The 15,535-nt window shown below is 52.3% G+C and overlaps 1 protein-coding gene across 7 annotated transcripts in view; it reads left to right on the forward strand.

Annotated features, from left to right (window-relative positions):
- The window catches only part of KDM4B (lysine demethylase 4B), a 169,365-nt gene that overhangs the window by 57,802 nt on the left and 96,028 nt on the right, over positions 1-15,535 (forward strand). For all 7 annotated transcript variants that reach the window (XM_066344809.1, XM_066344812.1, XM_066344813.1 and 4 more), the window contains exons 4-6: positions 1,486-1,661; positions 2,740-2,854; positions 5,787-5,980. In XM_066344809.1, the coding sequence (XP_066200906.1) occupies positions 1,486-1,661; positions 2,740-2,854; positions 5,787-5,980 (485 nt within the window). The remainder of the gene's footprint in view (positions 1-1,485; positions 1,662-2,739; positions 2,855-5,786; positions 5,981-15,535) is intronic.

A 15,535-nucleotide genomic window follows, 5' to 3' on the forward strand; every position in this document is an offset into this window, starting at 1 on the left:
CTGGAAGTTGTTAGCAAACTCGGGCATCAGCATGGTGTTCTTCCCTCATTGGCTCCAAACAGGATGAGGGTTCAGCCTCTAGAGTTCATGGTTGATGCTCTGGAAACGGGTTGGGTAAGTTCTTTTTCCCAAAGCTGTTGGGTGGCATGCTTGGCACCCTGGAAAGAGACTTGAGGCTTGTAAACACCCACGCAGGACTGGAAGATATTAACCCCAGTTGGCCCTATGGGGCTCGCACAGAAGTGTGCTTGGGGTTCAAGAGGCCCTCAGTCCAGCTCAGAGGTCACCCATGACCAGGAGGGTGAAGGGACCAGGAGTGGATTTCTGAGCCCAAGCAAGCCCAGCACAGTGCCTGCTCAAGGTGTGCCTAGACCCAGTGCCCCTGACACAAAAGGCTTTGTGCCAGTCCTTAGTGTTCCCTTGTGGAGAAGGGCAGAGAAGAGAGGGGAGGGGCAGGAGAGCTGCCATCTGCTCATGGTCAAGGTCTGGTGGTTGTCTGTTGAATCTGCTTCCATGAGATTACTGTGTCTTTTCTCAAAGGTGACCTTTTCAGGTCTCCCACTTTGAATCGTCACCATTCCTCTGTCTTGGGGCTTCTTGCCCAGCCCTTTTTTTGTTTTGTTTTAATTTTTTTTTTTATTAAATGAGAGGCAGGGAGACAGAGAGACAGACTCCCGCATGTGCCGTGACCAGGATCTACCCGTCAGGTTCCCTGTTGGGTGATGCTCTGCCCATCTGGGGCTGCTGCTCTGTTGCTGGGCAACTGAACTATTTTAATACCTGAGGTGAGGCCATAGAGCCATCCTCAGTGCCTGGGGCCAACTTGCTTGAACCATTTGAGCCATGGCTGCAGGAAGTGGGGGGGGGGGAGAGAGAGAAAGGGGGGAGGGGGTGGAGAAGCCGATGGTCGCTCTTCCTCTGTGCCCTGACCGAGAATCAAACCCAGGACTTCTACATGCAGGGCCAAATGCTCTACTGCTGTGCCAACCAGCCAGGGTGTCTACCCAGCCCTTCCTTATTTAATATCCTTAGTACTTACAACTGGTTGCCTTCCCACAGAGTTTCCTTATCTCCTACTTACATGGAATGTAAGGCCCTTGTGGATCTTTGTTTTTCTATGTTTCCCTTCCTCAGCACCTAGAGCTGTGATAACCCCTAGTTGGTATCAATGAAGCGGTTCCAAGAATGAGTGTTGGGTACCCCTTGCTGCTTTCTGAAGTTAGAGGACACAGCGGCCCTGCCCTCTAGCCCAAAGGTTTAAAAAGAACTTTAAATGCAGTAGATGGTGTCCAATGCAGTAGGTGGCACCAGATTATTTGAGTGTTTGGTAAAGGCACAGATAGTTCCTGGTTACCCCACGGAGCAGTCTTAGGTATGTTTCCCAGGTAGTGGCTGCTGGTGTCCCAGGGGTGGGCAGCTTGTTCCCCTGTCCTGAGTGGACATGCCTACGTGGAGGTGCTGCTGACTTCCCCCTTTGTCTCACAGATCATCCCCCCGAAGGAGTGGAAGCCACGGCAGACGTACGATGACATTGATGATGTGGTCATCCCAGCCCCCATCCAGCAGGTGGTGACAGGCCAGTCAGGCCTCTTCACACAGTATAACATCCAGAAGAAGGCCATGACAGTTGGGGAGTACCGCCGCCTGGCCAACAGCGAGAAGTATGCAGCTGGGACATGGGCAGGATAGGGTGGGCCCCTGAAACCCCAGCTCTGAGGTGGAGCCTCACCTGAAAGGCCTGCACCCCCTGATCTGCAAAACCCAGTACACCAAGGACTCTAGGGGTGCAGAGATGGTAGGGCACATGCAGCCCCCACAAAGCACATACCATCTGCTCTGGGTATACTGGGTAGGTCTCAGCACCCTGTGTTCAGAGCCCCCCAGTTCAAAGAGGGCAAAATCCGGACCCTCACCAGCCCACAGCCACTTGTTCACTTCATGCTGTCTTCCATACTCACTGCTGAGGGCTTCCCCCTGGGGGCTTGGCCTTGTCCCCTATCTCTGGAGTGTGTCCCCCACACCTTCCCATAATGACTTGGTTCTGTTGGTGCCTCCTCAGAGAGAGGCTCTCTGACACACATAACCCCATGCTGCATCCTGGCCCCTCAACATGGTGCACACATAGGCACACTCATGCACATTCCGTGTGCTCATGGATGTAGTCATGGGCATTCAGTGCATACACAGTGCACTCACAGCATACCATTACTGTCCCCCCTCCCCCATTCTCTGTTCCTCCCAGCTCTCTGGCTCTCTGAAATTGTTTGTGTATTTCTAACAGTGTCTTTGCTCTCAAACTTAAGTATCCTACGAGGACAAGGTGTTGTCTGCCTGCTCATACGCTATCCCTGGCACCCAGGACAGTGCCTGGTCCCTAATCAGTGCTGTTAGTATTTGCTGAGCAGTGGGATGGTAACCATCAGAACCTGCACCCATCTACCTGCTCCATCTGCCTTTGGTGTGTGTTGTGCCTTGGATGCCACAGGTCCAGCTAGCTGATGAGATGGGATGAGTGGGCATCCTTCTAGGGATGCCTGCCCATCCTGTACACACCCCTTGGAATAAATGCTCTCACAGCAACAAAAGGACCACATTTGTGTTATCTGGGGCTGTGTGTGGTAGTGGGGACAGTGGGAGCCCCTCCCTTGGTGTATCTAGCAGGTGCCCTGGGCCTGGCTCAACTGTGAGCATTAGGCATATGCTCTGAGCCCCCATTTTTGGTGTGCTGTTTGCTCATAGATACTGCACTCCTCGGCACCAGGACTTTGATGACCTGGAACGCAAGTACTGGAAGAACCTCACCTTCGTCTCTCCCATCTATGGGGCTGACATCAGTGGCTCCTTGTATGATGACGTAAGTTTCTGAGACCAAAGAGGTTCTGGGGATAATGAGGGACTCGGTTTCCATGGCAGAGGTGAAGATGTGTGAATGGAAATGGGATTGAATATATAAGTTAAAATGACACAGGAGCTTAGCTGGGCTTTCTCTTTGGGCTCCAGTTATAATTATGTGCCTAGTCTTAGAATGAATGTAGAAGGGAACCCGTAGTTTTTCTGATTTATAAAACTTTTTCTACTGAGTCTTAGAGCCCTGTCTGTCCTGATCTACCACTCTTGGAATCCCTGGAGCTGCAAGTTCTCAGTCAGCCAGGTTGCCACTGGATTCACCTACGCCTGGTCCTTGTGCTGGGGAGCTCTGGGTACACCAAGGCAACAGACAGGGCCTGGCCTTGCCCTGTCCAAGGACATAGACTGGATGCTTGTGGTAATGATGCAGAGGCCCAGAGAGGTATTGGTGTTAAGCAAAGGGAAGTTTGAATAGGACCTGTAATTTGTAGGGGACAGTTTATTAATATTTATGGGGCCTCGGACAACCCTGGGTTGGGTATCCTGGGGTAATTTCAGAGTTACTGAGCCTAGCTCTCTCCTGGAAATATTCTACATGGGGTACCTTGGGCTAAAATCTGGCCTTTTTCACTCCTGGGCATTGCCTCTCTGTCCTCATCTGTGCCCCTCACCCCAAGTTGTCACTCTCAAGGTCATCTCTTAGGGGACACTCTCTTTTATCCATCAGCCCATGCTCACCAAGAGAACAGCTGGTGAGCGCTACCTGAGTCCTGGTCTTGGGTGGAGCTGGAGTTGGGCAGGAGTTGCGCCCCCTCCTGGGAAGGGTGGAGACCCTCCTGGATGCCCAGAGAGAAGCCCGTTAGAACAGATGGGGCTTGTGACTCCCAAAAGGTATTGGAAAAAACAGGACCAGTGTGTGGGTTCTCCACATGAGTCGTTGGCTAGCATTTCATTTTGTCCAGAGTGGCTGCACCATGTTGCATTCTATCAGCAATAACAAAGAGTTCCTATTGCTTCACATCCTTGTCGGTGTTTGGTATTGTCAGTGTTCTGTATTTTGGCCATTCTGATAGGTGTGTAGTGGTAGCTCATTGTGGTTTTAATTTGCATTTCCCTGATGACTTATGACTTGGAGCATCTTTTCATATGCTTATTTGTTACCAGTGTATCTTCCTTGGTGAGGTTCAGGTCTTTGGCTCATTTTTTTTAAAACATTTTTTTTTTTAATTTATTTTTTACAGAGACAGAGAGTGAGTCAGAGAGAGGGATAGACAGGGACAGACAGACAGGAACGGAGAGAGACGAGAAGCATCAATCATTAGTTTTTCATTGCGCGTTGCAACACCTTAGTTGTTCATTGATTGCTCTCCCATATGTGCCTTGACCACGGGCCTTCAGCAGACCGAGTAGCCCCTGCTGGAGCCAGCAACCTTGGGTCCAAGCTGGTGGGCTTTTGCTCAAACCAGATGAGCCCGCGCTCAAGCTGGCAACCTCGGGGTCTTGAACCTGGGTCCTCTGCATCCCAGTCCGACGCTCTATCCACCGCGCCACCGCCTGGTCAGGAATCTTTGGCTCATTTTTAAAGTGAGTTGTTTGTTTTCTTATTATTGAGTTTAAAGAGTTCTTTGTATATTTTAGATAACCATCCTTTATCAGAAAATATCTTTTGGTAAACATTGTCTCCTAGTCTGTGCCATGTCTTCTCATTCTCTTGAAGACCCTGCATTGTTTTCAAATAAAAATTCAAAAATTAGAGTCTTGTCCAGTGAGAAGCCCTGGGTTTTCTCTTGATGGCCCCATGGAGGACTCTGCTGCCCAATGCAGGCTTTGTGGGGCTGATGTTGAGATCATGAGCAGTGCCTGCCATTGGTTTCTGAACAGTGTCTAGGACCTTGTATTTCCCATGCCCAGCCTAGTGCCACAGTCCCCATTTACAGATGGGGAAACTTAGACTCAGAGCAGAGAAATGACTTGCCCTGGTCACAGGATGAGTTATTGCTTGGCTTAGACTAGATCCCATATCCCCCGCCTGGGGCTACACTGTGGATGTGTGGGCTGGACAGTGAGGTGAATTGGACAGGGCTTTAGGGAGGCAACCTATTTTTGATATCCTGAGTTTGGGCAGATTCTGTTCAAGGCGACTGAGGGCTTTTCTTCCTTATACTGAGGGGTCTGACTGCTGCCCCTACCCCATGTTCTGGGTTTCTGCCAGAGCTCACCTTTCAAAGGCCAGCCAGTGGTGTTGCCACATCAAGGGCCTATAATGTGGACAGGAGTGGGTGGTTCAGGGTGGGTTGGAATGGGAAGAACACTGATGTTCACTAAGCATCTGAACAGGCTCGAAGAGTTCTCTAGGGAATGGAAGTTGATTAAAGTGTATTTTATGAGCTCTTATGACAAGATGTGGTTTATTTTCTTGTGGTGTTAGGAATAGATGAGACTGGTAGGTGAGGATTCCAGCCTAATTTGCCTGGTTCTGAAAACCATCTCCATCTCCTCCATGGGTAGGTGCCAGAAGGGCTGTCTGGCACCTTCACTGGTCTAGCCCCACTCGACAATTGTCTTCCTCCTTCTTTGTCGTTGACTTTGAGGGATATTAATTACTTGTGACCAAATTGCGGTCTTACTGCCAAGATTAACACACGGCTCAATATGGAATCCAGAGAAAGCTCTACCTAACTCTCTGGCACAAGGCAGTTGGTTGGCATCTGCAGAGTATGAGCAGCCCAGGGTGGGTTTTGGATACTCTGCTGGGTGGGGCTCTGAAGTGGGCAGGTTTGGGGCTGACAGTTGGCTTTTGGGCCTTCACAGGGGTCACACTGTAGCTGGGGGCTCAGAGAGAGTGATATTCCCTGTTCTCCCACCAATGTCTAGGGCTGGTGGAGCCCAGGTGCCCCAGGGATGGCTGGCTTGCTGACTGTGTGCTTGCTGACCCACAGGACGTGGTCCAGTGGAACATCGGGAACCTTCGGACCATCCTGGACATGGTGGAACGTGAGTGTGGCACCATCATCGAGGGTGTCAACACCCCCTACCTATACTTCGGCATGTGGAAGACCACCTTTGCCTGGCACACGGAGGACATGGACCTATATAGCATCAACTACCTGCACTTTGGGGAGCCCAAGTCATGGTGAGTGTCTAGCCAGCAGCTTGACCTACTTCACAGGGAGGAGGGTCTTTGCTGCCTGCAGGGACTAGGGCAGGGGGAGGGCAGGTGGATAGGCACCTCTGGGGGAAGGCTGGTATGGGGGTACCTTCTGGGTGGCTTTCCTATGGCTGGGGCTATCAGGCAGGGTGGATCAGGGTTGGAGCCCTGGTAGCTCAAGATCTGCTTGTCCTGCCCCCACTGGCCTTGGGGCAGCCTCAGTTTATCCACCAGTTTGGGGTAAGGAATATATGTCCCTCAGAAATGGGCTTCCCACCTGACCAGGCGGTGGCGCAGTGGATAGAGGATCGGACTGGGATGTGGAGGACCCAGGTTCGAGACCCTGAGGTCACCAGCTTGAGCACAGGCTCATCTGGTTTGAGCAAGGCTCATCAGCTTGAGCCCAAGATCGCTGGCTTGACCAAGGGGTCACTGAGTCTGCGGTAGCACCACAGTCAAGGCACATATGAGAAAGCAATTAATGAACCACTGTGGTGCCGCAACAAAGAATTGATGCTTCTCATCTCTCTCCCTTCCTGTCTGTCTGTCCCTATCTGTTCCTCTCTCTGACTCTCTCTGTCTGCCACAAAATGTGGAGTTCAGGGTTTGCACCTAGAGAGCCTCCCACTGAATAGTGACTAGTGCTGGACTTCTTCAGCACCTCCCCAGGCCAAGTCAGGCACATGGCTGTTGTACTGAGGGCTCTTCTAGGTTGATGGGACTGGGGACTGGGTGATCTTGAGCACTGAGCCTCCCCTTGCCTTCCTCCTGGCCTTTGGGTCGGGGAGTGAGGTTAGCAGTAGGCCCCTGCTGCCTTGGAGTCTCTGCTGGTTTGCAGGAGCTAGGCAGGGGTGGGTGAACTGGTTTGAAGGCCATTCCATGAGTGCTGAGTCCAGCAGGCTGGGTCAGAAGTCCAGTGCATTCTGTGTTCTGGAATCTCTGAACTGAACACTAACCTCATATCCGCTTCTGCTGGCAGGCCAGGTGGCAACTGTCTTCTGTTTGTTCACTGTTGTTTCCAGCAGAGACTTCTAAGCTGGGGCTTTACATCTCCCTGCCTCTCTCCAGTTGTCTTAGAAGGTTCTGTTAGAAGCTCAGAGGGGTGGGAGGGTAAGCAGGAGGCCCTGGAGCAGATTGTGGCACTCAGGACCTCAGCCAAATGAGCTCAGAGCAGCGGGGGGCTGGAGGAGACAGCACAGCTAGGGACACCACAGACCCTGGCCAAGGCGCCCCCTCTTCTTGGCTGATCCTGTACCCACAGGCACCTTACCCCCTTACCCCTTTAAGTCTCTGGGACCTCCTAGAACCTTTTGCCAAATGGAGTGGGAACAGAAGCTCTGAGCAGAGAGCCCAGAAGCCAGGAGGAGATTGTGGGTGGGAAGCCAGGCCTCCTTATTTTGCCCTTGGCTGTGTGACCATGCTCTCCTCACCACTGATGTGAACAAAGCAGTTCCTGCTCTGACAGCCAGGAAAGAATAGGAAAGCATTGGACACAGACATGGTGGGGGCATTTGTGTGAGTGTTTCAGTGCTACTGTAACAAATGACCACAAGCCTTAACACATGAGCATTAGTCTCTCTCATTTTGGAGGTCAGGAGTCTCACAGGGGTAATACCCAAGTGTGGGCAGGGCTCTTTCTTCCGGAGGCTCCATGGGAGAATCCAGCCTTTTTTAGCTTCTAGTGGCATCACATCCTTGGCTTGATGCCCCTTCCTTCATCCCCACAGCCAGCAGTGCAGCCTCTTCCATCTCTGACTCTGACCCTCCTGCCTCCCTCAGAGGAAGACCCTGTGATGACACTGGGCCCCTCCACTCCTGAGTAATCCAGGGTCATTCCATTCTAGGTTCTTTAATCTGCAAAGTCTCTTTCGCTTTGTGAGGTGCCATGTCCACAGGTCCCAGGACTAGGACTGGGATGTCTTTGGGACCGTTATCCTAACAGGCCCTGGACCCTCTCTGGCCCTTGAGCTGTATGACTTTGAGTGTTTTTCGAGATCATGTTACGGTTCTATAAGCTTCTTGTTTTCAGTCCACTTCTCTCTTTTGGTGTCATTCTGTATGACTTGGTATTAGGCCTTGATCATTCATACCTCTAGGCTGGGGGGTATTTGCCTGTTGGAGATAAATTTGGAAAGAGATTGACAGGTTGGTGATGCCCTTTTCATAAAGCTCTGAATCTCACGTCTGCAGGCATGGTTCTGAGCACTTGGGCAGAAGTGTTTCCTAGTCAGTGGCACTGTCCCAGTGCTGCCCAGGAAGTCTCACTGGCAGTATAGTCACTCTGTCCCCTCTTCTCTCCCTGGCAAGGCTAGGCTGTGACTCTGGAGACCCAGATCCAGACCTGATGGAGAAAGGGCCGTGCTCTGCCCTAAGTCCACACTTGCAGGCTGGAGGGCGGGGCCTGGGAACATAGCTTGTGAGGTGACTGGATCTTCCCCTCTCCTGGGGTCTCAGCCTGCTACCTCCAGCAGTCAGCATACTCCCTGTGGGCTGTGCAGGCTGAATGCCCACAAACAGTCTCTTACTCCCCATTTATTTTATTTATTCATTAATTCATTCATTTTTCTTCTTTTTTTTCCAAGTGAGAGGAGAGTAGATAGAGAGACAGACTTCCATGTGAGCCCCAGTCAGGATCCATCTGGCAACCCCCATCTGGGGCTGATCTTCTGCCCATCTGGGGCCATGCTTACAACCGAGTTATTTTTAGTACCTGAGGCAGGGGCTCCACAGAGCCATCCTCAGCACCTGGGGCCGATGCAATTGAACCAATTAAGCCATGGCTGTGGGAGGAGAAGAGAGAGAGAGAGAGAGGGGGGAGTAGAGGGGGTGGGGTGGAGAAGCAGATGGTCACTTCTCCTGTGTACCCTGACTGGGAATTGAACCCAGGACATCCATGTGCTGGACCGATACTCTACCATTGAGCCAATTGGCCAGGCCCCTGACTCCCTATTTAGATTCACAGGCTGGCTATATTTTTGAGTGTGACTATGAAAGTACATGTGAGTGTCTGTTTGAGTATGTATATGTGTGCTTGTATATGTGTGAATAGTGTATATGTATGTGTATGTGTGAGTGCATGTATGTGTGTGTATGTATATGTGTGTGAGCATTTCCATTTGTGAAATGTTTTTGTGTATGTATGTATATGTGAATGTGTGTGTGTGTGTGTGTGTGCTGGGCTTGCACCCTGGACGGTACCTTATGGTGTTGGCCAGTGACTTGTTTATCTTGAGTGACTCCCTTCCTTGTTCTGTTTGGCCACGTGCAGCTCACCTGAGGGCCACTAGATGGCGCCCCTGCCCTTTCCCCATGGACTTTTGGCTCCCTGTACCATGGTGGAAATTCACCAGGTTCTTTCACCTTTTTTAGACTCCACCTTTTTAGAATCCACTGGACAGTGATCCTCTTAGGACCCCTTGGGAGCCACTGTAGAAGGAAAGCAGGGACTCTGCTGGGCAGGTGGGTGGTAGGGACACTGCTTCTGCTTAGCCCTGCAAAGACAGGCTGGTTTTGGTTGGGATTTGGCAACTAGAGGGGCCTTTAAAAAAAAGAGATAAAGAGAGAAAAAAGCTGATGCTGAGTCTTGGCATGTGCTGGCTGAGAGCAGGTTGAGCTCTCAGATGTGGCCCCGGGGCAAAGTGTACTGGGAGCACAAGGCCCTGTAGCAGGCAGTGAGTGTGCCCAGGAAAGGTGCTGGTCTCAGATGCACAAGAAGTGGCACCAGAGAGACTGGCAAGGAGGTCAGCTGGCCATGAGAAGGTGGGTGCCAGAGAAAAGTGGTTGGTATGGATGGTGGAGGGAAAGTGGTGGGACTGGCTTCAAGAGAGGTAAAGCATGAGACAGTGCAGTGGAAAGTCCCTGAGAGCGCGTCCATGGGAGGGGACCCTGGGAATATGTCCACCCACCACCCCACCTCTACTCTGTCCCACAACCCAGTTCCTGAGAGCGGTGGGGAAGCCATCAGCCAGGCTAGCATTGAACATAGAAGTACGTTCTCTGAGGTAAAGAATGTTCCAGAAAGCATCTTGACCTTGATCTTGATATCTGGTCCTGAATTATGGTGGGATTGCACATGAGGGTGTCTCACGCTGACCACATGTGTTAGTGGAAAGGGGCTTCTCAAAGTGTGGCTGTGTAGGGTTCAGCTGCAGGGCCCCTGCCTCCCTCCCCTGCCAGGCTTCCTGCTCCCTGCCTGGTCAGCTCAGCCCTGTCATCATGCTAGGCACCCTTTCCAACTCTCTCTCCCCAGCATTGGGGTGGGGATGTTGGCATCCGTGTTTCCCTACCAGACCATGGACCCTGTGAGGGCACGGTCCTCGTTTTATCTTTTGTGCCCAGCTCCCAGCAGGGGCCTGGCACAGAGAGGGGCTCAGTAACTACTGGGAGATCTGGGTCCTGGGACCACAGGAACCCCTCAGTCCCTAAGAACCTCCAGGGCCCTGAGGTTTTCATCATGTGGATTTAGTGGCTTCCTGATGGGAGGTGGTCCTCCTGGTCTTACTCTGTCATGGGGCCAACATGGACACTAGCCTGAGGGGGCAGGTGAGGTACCCTGTCACCCCTGGGCTGGGGGTTCAGGGAGCCATTTGGCAACCCCCTCGGAGGGTGGTGCTCTGCTCCCAGCCTTCTCCTGGGCCCTCAGAGGGTAGATGTTCTCTGGCAGATTGCACTCACACATCTGTCTCCTTTATATATGTACTGCTCCGCTTGTGTCTGCAGTAGCTTAATTGCAACCATTTTGGAGTATTTCGGTAGCACTTTTTTAAAAGAGTTGATGTCCTCAAGTTAACAGCGTTTTATGAGGCCTTTCTGGGTCTGTTGCTACTTCAGTAGTGTGATTTGTGTGTCAAAGTGACGTGAACAACCTGGTGTGAATAAAAGCATGAAATTTGCTTCGAAGGGCCAGAAATACATGGTGCTCTCAGGCAGCAAGGCTAAGAATATCTGAAATATTTGAGTACTTCAGAATCCCTTTTGAGATGGGGATTTAAAATAGGCACTTGTACTGACTCGAGTGCTGGCCTTCCCACTGCCTGGCTTTCCTGCTACCCTGCTGTCCATCAGTTATTGAGGCCAGGAGTGTAGGCAGGCATGGGCATCGGAGGGGGCAAGGCTGGCCCTGCAGGGCATTGCCTGGGTGGTGAGAAGCCTAGGGCTCAGTGTACAGAGGTTGTGACCTATAGAACCTGCCATCTTAGGCTACACCTGCCTTGTAGCCCATTGGTGGTAATTTAGGCAGATATGATATCCCTACAGTCTGTCCCAGCGCCACTCTGCCCCCATGGGTCTCAGGCCTGGTCCACTCACAGGCCCATCATTGGAAACATCAGCTTTGAGTGTGACACACCTACTTTGTGTTTTTCACACTGTTTATCAGATTAACGCTAAACAGTGTTTCTAGCAGTGCTGCCACATACAACACCTGCTACCTCCTGTCCTCTCTGCTGCTTCCACGTATTCCCAGGAAAGAGTCCTGGGCTGGGAATTGGAGAGCACTGGGCTCTGGTCAGCGCTCGTCTCCCTGGGCCATCTGGAGTGTGCTGTGTGCCCTGAAGAAGAGAGCAGAGTGCCTGCCGCCCTGTGCAGGGTAACTGGCACACACTACTGCCATCGCGAGGAGTCAGCCCCCTGGCTGTGCTGTGGTGTGGGCCTCCCCCAGGGCAGGAGAAGGTGCCTTGTGGCACGTCCTGTGTGCCTGAATGCTGGGCAAGGGCTGGCAAAGGCTTCGGGGTGCCCTGCTGCCCCTGACTCACAGGGCAGGCTCGGAAGATGACAGCCTGCGAGGGTAAGGCTGGCTTGGGCAGTGGGCTCAGCTGCAGGAGCCGAGGACCACTGCAAAGAGCAGAGGCTGGCGGCTTCTACAGTGGTGGGCAAGACAGATGAGCTTCCAGGAGCCCGGTGCTCTGGGCTGCTAAGAGCTGCACATTGGGCACCAGGGTCTCTTGAGGGCATGCAGAGCTGTCTAGTTGTATGTTTTCCTTTGTATGTTTTAAACGCTGTGAGAGAAAGCCAGTCCTCAGTGACTGAGGCCAGAGCAGATGTGTTTTAGCTGAAGGAACATCATCACAGTCTAGACAGGGTCACCCCTTCCTAAGCTCCTCCTGGTTCCACTTGCTCTTTTTTTTTTTTTTTTTTTTTAATTTATTCATTTTAGAGAGGAGAGAGAGAGAGACGGGGGGAGGAGCTGGAAGCATCAACTCCCATATGTGCCTTGACCAGGCAAGCCCAGGGTTTTGAACCGGCGACCTCAGCATTTCTAGGTCGACGCTTTATCCACTGCGCCACCACAGGTCAGGCTCCACTTGCTCTTGAAGGAGGTGAAGATGCCTGTTTACCTTCGGAAGTGGGTGTGCCCCAGTGGAGGATGTTCTCCTGCTCCTTGGCCTTTAGGCCCCAGACTCTGCAGCATATCATGAGGGTGGGTTCCCTGAGTCCTGTCTCTGGCTTCCCCAGGCCCTCTGTCACTACCACTTTGATTTACCTGGGATACAGTCTTTCAAGTCTCTGGTGTCATAGTCCGAGTGGGGAATAAGGGAGAGAGTCTGATTGTGCTCTCATAGAGAGTGCGGAGCCCTCACTAGCTCGTGGACAGTCCTGAGGTGCAAGGAGCAGATCCTTCTTTGCAGGGTTGGGAGGAATGCTGGTGAAAGCCTGGGAGTCTGGGAGTTTGTCTCAGAGTTCTGCCCCTTTGCTGACTTTTCGGAAGCCTGATTGAGGCTCCCAGGGGCTCAAGAATTTTCCATTTGATTCAGCTGTACCTAGAGTTTTTCTTTGGCATTTTGCTCAGGGGAGTTTTATAGGAGAGATATTGGCAGCCTTTGCTGCCAGGATACTCCCAGTGGGCACAGGCATCTCTGCCCGCGCTTGATACTCTGGAGGTGGGTGCGCATGTGTGAGTGCATTTGTGGGTGTGTATGTATGTGTATGTGTGCACAGGAGTGTCATGCGCACATCTGTACATTGCATGCACGTGTGCATTGCACCCATTTGCACATGGCACTCCTGTGTGCATTAAGCTTGTGTGTGCATGTGTGCACTGGAGGACATGTACCTCCCTGCCATGGGGCACAAGGAGGAAGTGTGCATATACTTGCTGGCTCCCATATGACCTGCTCTCTGACTGCAGACTGGGCATTAGGTTGGATGCGCTTGGCCCAGGATTGGTGAGTCTATTGCCCAGGCAGAACAAGACTCTTTCAGGGAGGAGGGTCTGCTAGGCTGCTTCCTTGGTGTGGCCCTTGGGGACCATCCTGCAGGCCCGCCTGAGGCCGCATCAATCCTCTTCCCAGCTACACCTACTACAGCACTGAGTGATCCCTCCCAGTGAGCCATGGGCAGAGGTGGGGCAGGCACCTTCCTCCCTCCTTCTTTTCCCTTCCTTTCTTTTCCTTTCCTCCCTCCTCCTTTTTCCTCCCTCCCTCCTCCTGTTCCCTACTTCTCTCCTTCTCTTCTCTCCATCTCTTCTCTCCTTCTCTTCTCTCCTTCTCTCCTTCTCCTTCCCTCCCTCCCCTGCCCTCCCTCCCTCCCTCCTCTTCCCTCCCTCTCTTCTCTTCTTCCCTCCTTCCCTCTTCCTCCTCCCTCCTTCCCTCCTCCTCCCTTCTTCCCTTTCTTTTTCTTTCTTCTTTTTCCCCCTTCCTCCTTCCTTCCCCTTCTTTCCTCTTTCCTTCCTTCCTTCTTTCCTTTCTTCCTTCTTCTTTCTTTCCTTCCTTTTTCCTTCTTTCTTTCCTCTTTCCTCTCTCATTCCTCCTTCCTCTCTTCTTCCTCCTTCCTCTCTTCTTCCTCCTTTCTACCTCCTTCCATCTTTCCTTCCTCTCTCCTTCCTCCCTCCTTCCTACCTGCCTATCCAAAGCCAACTCCACAGGCCTGACAGTAGGTGGTGCTGGTGGACCACAGTGCCTGATCCAGGCCCTGTGAGGCCTGCCTCTGCTTTATTGCCAGAGAGCCAGACTAGGAAGTCTGAGGTGGGTGCTGGAACTGTGGGAAGCTGACTAGGCAGCAGCTCCAAAGGCCCCTGGAGGGGAGAGCACTGGTGTCTGGAGGAGGCCTGGTTGGCGATGTGCAACTTCATGGCTTCTAAGATTGGAGAGCAGTCACCAGGGCATCCCTATTCCCTGACTCAGGTATAGCCTCTCCGCCAGCAAGGAGGAGTATGTCCTCCAGCAGCAAGGGTAACTTCTCCCAGACACCTTGCTCTGGCAAGATCCCAAAAGGCCCTATGCCATGGTGCCAGGGAAGGCTCTGTGCCAAGGTTGGTAGGAGCCTGACAGCTTCACAGATTGGTTTCAATAACTTAACTTCCCAACACCACACCCTGTTACCAGTACAGTACAAGATGTGAGAGCAGATAGATGTGCCCTCTTCTCCCCTCTCTCACCCCGGGCCAGCTGAACCCCCCACTTGGTTGTCTGGGGAGGTCAGATGGGTAAGACCCACCAAGATGTCGGAAAGCGGCTTGATATGTACCTCATTAACGCGCTGGGGAAACCTAGGTCCCTAGGTAAGGTGACAGAAATATAGCAACAAAGACTATTTTGCCCTGGTCGGTTGGCTCAGTGGTAGAGCGTCGGCCTGGCGTGCAGGAGTCCCAGGTTCGATTCCTGGCCAGGGCACACAGGAGAAGCGCCCATGTGCTTCTCCGCCCCTCCCCCTCTCCTTCCTCTCTGTCTCTCTCTTCCCCTCCCGCAGCCAAGGCTCCATTGGAGCAAAGTTGGCCAGGGCGCTGAGGATGGCTCTGTGGCCTCTGCCTCAGGCGCTAGAATGCCTCTGGTTGCAATAGAGCAACTCCCCAGATGGGCGGGCGGAGCATCGCCCCCTGGTGGGCATGCGGGAAGTCTGTCTGATTGCCGCCCCATTTCCAACTTCAGAAAAATACAAAAGAAAAAAAAAACCAAAACAAGAATATTTTAGAGCAGAAACCTCCTCCTGAGAGCAGATTGTGGAGCAGGAAGATGTTGGGATCCCTGTTTATTAAAAGATAATAAATAAGGCAGCACACTAGATCACTTGATGTCTGGGTCAGCTTGCAGAGGCCAAGGTCCTGCTGTTCGAGACCCTGGTGACTACTCCCCGACCATGCTTGCTTCTGTCTGCAAGGCACAGCCCCAGGGGAGCTGTTTATACTACCTTGCCTGAAACAGGTCATTGGAGAGTTTTCTGATGGTGGGAGCAATCCCTTTTCTGCAGAAGGAACCTCCTTTCATGAAAAGAAGGTGGCTGTCCCAAATGAGGCCCTGAAGGCAGCAAGCAGCACCAACTGAGGCCCACCTTTTGTGCCTGTTGGTTGTGGGTCTGAACCTCTGTGCTGGGTTGCTGGGCTCATGCAGGGGATTATGGTGGGGCAGGGAGTGCCTTCTTGGTCACCTTTCCAGAGTCTTCTCTTTTGACTGTGACCGTGGCCACATTATCAAAGCTGGTTGTCCCTTATTACATTTGTGCCTAACCTGCTTACCCATTCCACCTCCCAAGGCTTATGTGTATGTATCAGGGCAACCAGTGCTCCTTTCCCAGCTTTAGAACTGAAGTCCTGCATCCTGGAATGCT

The sequence above is a fragment of the Saccopteryx leptura genome, chromosome 1, assembly GCF_036850995.1.
Source record: "Saccopteryx leptura isolate mSacLep1 chromosome 1, mSacLep1_pri_phased_curated, whole genome shotgun sequence".
NCBI classification, from domain to species: domain Eukaryota; kingdom Metazoa; phylum Chordata; class Mammalia; order Chiroptera; family Emballonuridae; genus Saccopteryx; species Saccopteryx leptura.